The sequence below is a fragment of the Eubalaena glacialis genome, chromosome 5, assembly GCF_028564815.1.
Source record: "Eubalaena glacialis isolate mEubGla1 chromosome 5, mEubGla1.1.hap2.+ XY, whole genome shotgun sequence".
Taxonomy (NCBI): Eukaryota; Metazoa; Chordata; class Mammalia; order Artiodactyla; family Balaenidae; genus Eubalaena; species Eubalaena glacialis.
This window is the reverse complement of record NC_083720.1, coordinates 146,840,976-146,848,732: the sequence shown is the minus strand read 5'-3', so window position 1 is coordinate 146,848,732 and position 7,757 is coordinate 146,840,976. Positions and strand designations below refer to the sequence as shown.

At 44.4% G+C, this 7,757-nt stretch overlaps 1 protein-coding gene across 1 annotated transcript in view; it reads left to right on the top strand.

The window, feature by feature from the left end:
• Positions 1-2,569: 2,569 nt before the first annotated feature.
• The window catches only part of HERC6 (HECT and RLD domain containing E3 ubiquitin protein ligase family member 6), a gene marked incomplete at its 5' end in the record, with an annotated part of 61,963 nt that continues 56,775 nt past the window's right edge, over positions 2,570-7,757 (top strand). The window contains 3 exon segments of the mRNA XM_061191044.1: positions 2,570-2,750; positions 5,186-5,345; positions 7,220-7,296. Coding sequence (XP_061047027.1) covers positions 2,570-2,750; positions 5,186-5,345; positions 7,220-7,296 — 418 coding nt within the window.

Here is a 7,757-nt window from a genome sequence, read left to right as displayed (position 1 = left end):
GGCCACTCTTCATCGCAGTGCGCGGGCCTCTCACTATCACGGCCTCTCCTGTTGGGGAGCACAGGCTCCAGACGCGCAGGCTCAGCAGTTGTGGCTCACGGGCCCAGTTGCTCCGCGGCATGTGGGATCCTCCCAGACCAGGGCTCAAACCCGTGTCCCCTGCATTAGCAGGCAAACTCTCAACCACTGTGCCACCAGGGAAGCCCCTGCTAGATTGTTTTTGATCTGGGACCCAGGATGATGGAGCAATCTCTGTTTGGAAAATCACCAGTTGTAATACAGGGAAAAGAGAGTAGTAGGGAAAATAAGTACTAGCTCCTAAACCATCTGCCTGGAGGATGCTTCCTGCTTGCACGTCACTGGCCCGAACAAATTCACATACTCAAGCTTGATGCCATAGGGCGGAGAGGGGCAGCAAATATTTCTGAATAATAATAATGCAATCTACCAGTAAATTTCCCTTTTCCTTAAGCGAGCTTAGGTCATATTTTCTGTCACTTGCAGCCAAAAGAACCTTAACTGAGAAAAGCTGTTGAAAGAATTAAATTAGAAATTTTACATACAATAGTCAACACATGGTAAACATTCAGTAACTGGGAGCTACTATTTCCAAGCACATGAACACAGATGAATTGAGGATTACATCTTTCTCAAATGTTCTCAATTACTTTATTCACTATCTCACTAACATTTATTGAGTTCTTTTTATGTGACACACTGTGCTAGGTGGTGGGGACACAAAATGATACAGTTACAGTTTAGTTCTCCAGTAGATTTCATGTTAAAGAAATAACTTAATATGAGGGCTCAGTGTCTTATGCCTAAGGAAAGTGATAAACATTTAGGAAATTAGTATTCAGAAAAAGGTTACATATGGTACATAATGAAATGGAACCAGAAGTATGACTGATACTCATTTACTCACCACTCATCAACCCATTTGTCCAATACATACTAGTTAGCCTCTACCACGAGCTAGACCCTCTTGAGGTAGAAAAGCAAAGGACATTTATTCTTGTCTTTACTTAAAATGTAGTAGTAAGGAGAGGTGAGCTGAGAGTATATAAATGGATGCTATAATAAGAAAAATAAAACAATAATGCTGATGATGGCTAATGCTGTCACAGTCACCAATAACCTCCATTTTGCCAAACCTAAAGATCAACACTCCACCTTGCTCCACAAGCAATTGACAAGAGTTAATCATTCCCTTATTCTTCACTTGCTTATGCACACCGCCCTTCCTGGTTTTTCTCCTAAGATCAGTCCTCTGTTACATGCTTAACACACTTACCCCGTGGGTGATCTTATTCAGTCTTCTGGCTTTAAGTATCATCTCTACACTGATGATTCCCAGTTTGATGACCACCTCAGTGTCTCTCCCCAACTCCAGAATGATTGATCTTGTTGCCTCCTTGTATAATAAGCATCTCACAGTTATTACCAGACTGGACTCCTGACCCATCAGCCCCAAACTGGTGCCTCTCTCGGGGTTCCCACTCCAGTAAAGGGTACCACCTTTCACCCCAGTTGCTCAGGCCAACCTCGGAGTAATCCTAATCCCTTTCCTTCTTTCTTCCCACTTCCAATTCATCAGCCAATCTGTGGCCTCTGCCTTTTAAAACATGCTGAATGTGATCATTTCTTCTCTCTTCCTCGCTAGGATATCACCTCAGTCCTGGACTCAGCATCATCCTTCTGTCCTGGGCTCTGACAGCAGCTTCCCCTAACTGGCTCTTCTGCTTCCGTTTTTGTTCTGTTATTTTCTACATGGCAGCCAGACTAATTCTTTTAAAACTAACGTCAGATCATGTCACTTCTCTTTTCAAAAGCCTCCAAAGGCTCCACTTCACCCTGTACGCTTAGATATGAGAGTGACTCATTCCCTCCTTTCCCGGGTCCCATTGGCTCTCTGCTCAAATGTCACTTCATCAGAGAGGTCTTCCCTGATATCTTATCAAAAAAGGCTAGTTCCTTCCGCCCTCGCCGTCCATTCCTTTACTGTTCTATTTTTCTTCACGTTGCCACTTGACATCATACAAAATATTTATTTATCTGTTTATAAATGGGAGGATGTAAGCTCCATGAGGATTTTGCCTTTCCAGTGCCAAAAGCCGTCTAGAAGAGGGCTGGCACGCAGATGCTTTTATTAAGTACTCGAGGCATTATTCTACCACAGTTTATTATCCGTTGCATTATCCTAACACATTAGATTTGCTGTATTACTGTCCACGTTTCATAGACGTGGTAGCCGAGGCACCACGGTAAGAATCGGTAAGTAGCTTGCCCGGAGTCACGGAGCTTTCGAGGGGCTTGGCTAGGATGCACGTTCGGGCGCTCTTCCTCCGGAGTGCCGCTGCTTCTCGGCACTTGGCGCCCAGGTTGGACACCCGAAAGCCGTTCGCGGGGAGCGAGCTGGCCATCAGGGGGGCGCCAGCGAGGGCGCGGCTCACCCGGCCTCCCGTTTCCCGGGACGTCGGCGAGCACCCGTCCCTAGCCTTTGGGTGCCGGGGCTGGCCGAGCGCGCGGATTCGGGCAGGCGGCCGGGCGCCGGAGCGGCCCGTACTTCGGCCGGGTCGCGGACCGCCGGAGACGGCGGCGGGGGGCCCGCGGCAACGCGCCGCTGCGGGCGGCCGGCGGGGAGCGTGGCTCGCTGCTGCCGCCGCCGAGCGACGGCGCCACCCGGTCGTGCGGGGACGAGAGCCGGGGCCAGCTGGGCCGGAAGGGCGCGGGGCGCGGGGCGGGGCGTCGTGGGTCGGCCGGCCCGCCGGAGACCGGGGAACGGAGCCCCGCGCAGCCTGAGCGCAACGCCTCCCGTTTCGTTTCCCGACGCGCCTCGGCTTCGTTTCGGTTTCCAGGAGTTCCGTCTTCAAAACGAAACTGAAAGTTGCGCTAAAGCGCACGGCGTTCCTTTGGACAGAGATGCCTTTTGGGACCAGTCCTGACCTCTGCGAATCTATCTGGAACAGAGTGACGTTGCAAACGTGGTTTGTGGTTTGGACACCTGAAACTCCCTCAGAAATACCCTAGGGCGTCTTTTTTCTTCAGATTAAAAACATGTATAATAGCATTTTGCTATTATTGATTATTGTCTCAATAGAGACACAGGGAAAGAAATCGCTTATTATTCTAACACCCAAAGACAACTCCTAATATTTTGATGCATTTTTTGGGGACTTTTTTTCCTATTATATATTTAATCTTTATAAAATCATGTCATTATACAGTTTTATATACGCAGAATTTAACTCTGTAAATTGCGTTTTCGTCAAACATAATATCATGAACATATTGCCCTTTTATTATGTATTTTTTTAAAATAAAATTTAAATTGTTGCATAACGTTCCAGGTTCTGACAGTACAATTCAGTTATTCTCCTTTTGTGGAAGTTTGTTTTTTTCTCATCAGGGCCTTTTATAAATAATAGTATGATTGACGTTATTGTAAGTAAATGTTTGACCAAATTTCTGATTACTTACTTAAAATAAATTCCAAAAGATGTGTCTGGAGGAAAAACTTTTCCTCTACCCTCTTAGTTCTTATACTGAGGGCCTGTGAACTAAACTGACAAAGACAGATTAACGAGAAAAAAACCTTACAACTTTATGAATATTTTATGTGCACAGGAGTTTACAGAAAAGAAGTGAAACTCAAGAAGTGGTTAGACTTAGGAGCTTATATGCCATTTAACAAAGAGCAGGGGGTTTGGGTTTTGAGGGATGATCAATTGTGGGGAAGTGTCTTTGAAATATATTAGGGAGGGCTTCCCTGGTGGCGCAGTGGTTGAGAATCCGCCTGCCAGTGCAGGGGACGCGGGTTCGAGCCCTGGTCCGGGAAGATCCCACATGCTGCGGAGCAGCTAAGCCCGTGCGCCACAACTACTGAGCCTGCGCTCTAGAGCCCGTGAGCCACAACTACTGAAGCCTGTGCACCTAGAGCCCGTGCTCTGCAGCAAGAGAAGCCACTGCAATGAGAAGCCCGCGCGGCAATGAAGAGTAGCCCCTGCTCACTGCAACTAGAGAAAGCTTGTGTGCAGCAATGAAGACCCAACACAGCCAAAAATAAAACAAATTAAAAAAAAAAAAGATAAAAATAATGAACATCTTAAAAAAAAAAAAGAACTATATGAGGGAAACTAATGGAAGATAAGGGTTACTTTACTAAGGGCTGTTTATGCAGACTCATCTCAGTGCCAGCTCTGGTGATAAGAGTCATTCTTTTCTTCCTGGTATGGAAGGGGGATGCACCTTCACAGGAGAAATTCATGCCAGCTTCACAAATTTATGCTTTTAAGTTGATAAGGGGAAGGCAGAGAACTCTTCCTGCATTTGTTGATTCTCAGTTGCCTTCAGCTCAAAGTCATCCTTATGCCAAACTGGCATATTTTGGGGTGGCATATTCTGACCCCCTTCAGGTGGAAATTAGGGGCAGCGTGATACTTAAAGCCAAATTCTTCTCCAGGAAGAAGGTACCAGTTTCCACCTCCATGAGTGTATGAATCTTTGGGCATTTTTTTATTGCAAAGTAAATCATTGAAAAGGATAAGATCACAAGATTAAAAAAGAAAAAGAAAACTTAAGTGTTAACAAAAACTTTACCGGTAATGATGTGCTTAACTTCAAACCTCTAATAATTCAGAGACAAACGCTTTGGGAGAGCAGTTTGGATTGTCTTGTAGGGAAATGTGCTCAGGTTTTCATTTGTGGGCACATCTGGCCCATTGGGAGGCATGTTACTGCACTCTTCACTGTGAGTGCCTCTGGCATCTGCCTCTCACACTCAGGCAGGCTCCCTGCCCTTAGCAAAGGATTCACTGTTCTCCCTCTTCAGGGCTGGAAAGTCAGAGGAATGGAGGAGGGGTGATCCCATCTTCTCTCCTTTATCTGGCTGGGTTTTGACTCCACCCTCATAGAGAAATGTTAGGGCAAGCAACAAGTCCTTTACAGGTTCCCCACCTCCACATGCCCACGCTTTTAAACAGCAGCCATATTCCCATAAGGACAGTGCCACACATTGAGCCTATTTCCTTCACACATTTAAGGTGGACTTTAGGCCTTGATTTAAAAGTCATTGGAAGAGATGGGAAGTCCCAGTGACCCTTCCTTTTGAAGAAAAGTACTTTCTTAAACTTGGTATTAAATTAACAATCTTGTGGGAGGTTTGGTTTTGTTTTTGTTCCTAAAGAACGAATTCCGGCATTGGAAACTCTACATGTTGGTCCGGTGAGCTGTGGAAAGCAGCACTCCCTGGCCGGCTGTCACAAAGGAAGGGTCTTCGCGTGGGGATCTGGTTCTGAAGGACAGCTGGGAACTGGAGAATTTAAGGAAATAAATTTTATACCTAAGTACGTATTTTAATTCATTCATTTATTCATTCAGTACTTTTGAGTTTCATGTGCCAGGCACCATGCAAGATGCCAGGGTCCAAAGATGACTGTAACAAACACGGCCCCTAACCTCACGGGTTACGGTGTAGTGAGGGAAGGAGGCGGGAAAACAAGGTATAACACCAGTTATTATTTAATTAGAGTCTATGAAAGAGCAGGGCAGCATGAAGTAAGAACCTGTGACCCTGTGATCTTAATCTTAGGTACTGGAAATAACTGTGGGACCCACTTGAACCTCCAGAGTTGGTGTAAAGATTATTTTAAAGCGAAAATATTTGAGCTACAGAAAATTCACAGGGAGACATCTTACCTGACTAAAACAGGGTCTCCTGAAAATACAGCTGCCATTAACCCTCCTTTGAGGGAGTTTCCTATGAATTCAGCTGTTGTAAAGACAAACCGCCCAATCAGCATCAAAAAACCCAATTGAACCTTCCATCCTCTCCCACTGAAGCCCTAAATAAATCCCTTTTGCTAAGTTAATATATGTACACCTCTACTCAGGCTATTGTACAAATTTTCCATTACTGGGAGCTCCTGTCTGTACATGTAGGTAAACTTTGCCTTTTTTCCTGTTAATCTGTATATACTCAGTTAATTTGCAGGTCCCCAATCATGGGACACAAGTTGGAAGAGGAAAGGTTTTCCTCCCAACATAACCTTTTGGCTTGTCATAAGCCACTGGATCCTAATATTTTAGTTAGTAAAATCGGGGAAAAAAAATCACATCCTCACACACAGCTTCCTAGGCCAAAGGATATGACAAGCAGTCTGAACTGTGTGTTCATGAATTAACGTGCATTGGAAATTTTCAAAAGCATGTTTTTTAATGCTAGGAAGTTACCTTTTGTTACTTTCTCTGCTCATTAAATTGTATAAGAGATTGCTGTGGCTTGGGGGGAATGAGCACTGAACTTGGAATGAAAAGCCCAAGGTTTGAGTCTGTTCTACAACTGATAGCAGTTCACCTCTCTGAGTTTTCCTAGGTTGAACTGTATGAAATTGCTGATAGTTATGTTTTTGATCCACAAAAATGGCAATTTAATAGGAATCAACCTAGTGGTATCTTTATCTCACAGGGTGAGATAGGTGTTGTAGGTGACAGTACTCTATAAATTCTAAAGCCCTGGACTATATGTGTGTGAAGAAATTTATTTTTCTTTTAGGCTGATGAGTATAGCATAAGTATAGCATAAAAGTTAGTACATTATACAATGTGTTAAAAGCCCAATAATTCAAAAGCCCAATTCATTTTTTTTTTAATTTTTATTAATTAATTAATTCAGTCATTCATTTATTTTTGGCTGCATTGGGTCTTCATTGCTGGGCGCACGCGGGCTTTCTCTAGTTGCGGAGAGCGGGGGCTGCTCTTCGTTGGGGTGCGCGGGCTTCTCATTGTGGTCGCTTCTCTTGTTGCGGAGCACGGGCTCTAGACACGCAGGCTTCAGTAGTTGTGGCGCACGGGCTTAGTTGCTCCGCGGCATGTGGGATCTTCCCAGACCAGGGCTCGAACCCGTGTCCCCTGCATTGGCAGGCGGATTCTTAACCACTGCGCCACCAGGGAAGTCCCCCAATTCACTTTTGAATTATATATTGTTTTGGATTCTCCCTGCACCTTTGTACATGTTGATGACATGTTAAAATAGCTTGAAGGCTTTGGAATAAAAAGTTCGTTCAGGGTTTTTCCATAAGATGTTATGGAAAACCCTGAACGAACTTTTTGGCCAACCCAATAGTACAGAAATACAAGAAAATAAGTTAAAATATCTGTAGTCCACTTGGTGACCCAATCTGAAGAAGGATTAATAGATTTTGTATCATTTTTATTATAGGAAGATAGAAACTCTGACTGGTATAAAAATTATACAAGTTTCCTGTGGATGCTACCACTCCCTGGCACTATCAGAAGGTAAAAAAAGTCTTCTTGGATCTCCTACGTGTCATCAGGAAGTAATTTTTTGAATAAGAATGATACCTGTACCTCGAGTCTGTCATACAGAATGAAGTAAGTCAGAAAGAGAAAAATACCGTATGTTAACACACATATATATATGGAATCTGAAAAAAAAAAAAAAAGGTTCTGAAGAACCTAGGGGCAGGACAGGAATAAAGACGCAGATGTAGAGAATAGACTTGAGGACGGGGGAGGGGGAAGGGTAAGCTGGGACGAAGTGAGAGAGTGGCATGGACATATATACACTACCAAATATAAAATAGATAGCTAATGGGAAGCAGCCGCATAGCACAGGGAGATCAGCTCGGTGCTTTGCGACCACCTAGAGGGGTGGGATAGGGAGGATGGGAGGGAGACGCGAGGGAGAGGAGAGGATATATGTATATGTATAGCTGATTCACTTTGTTATAAGAAAC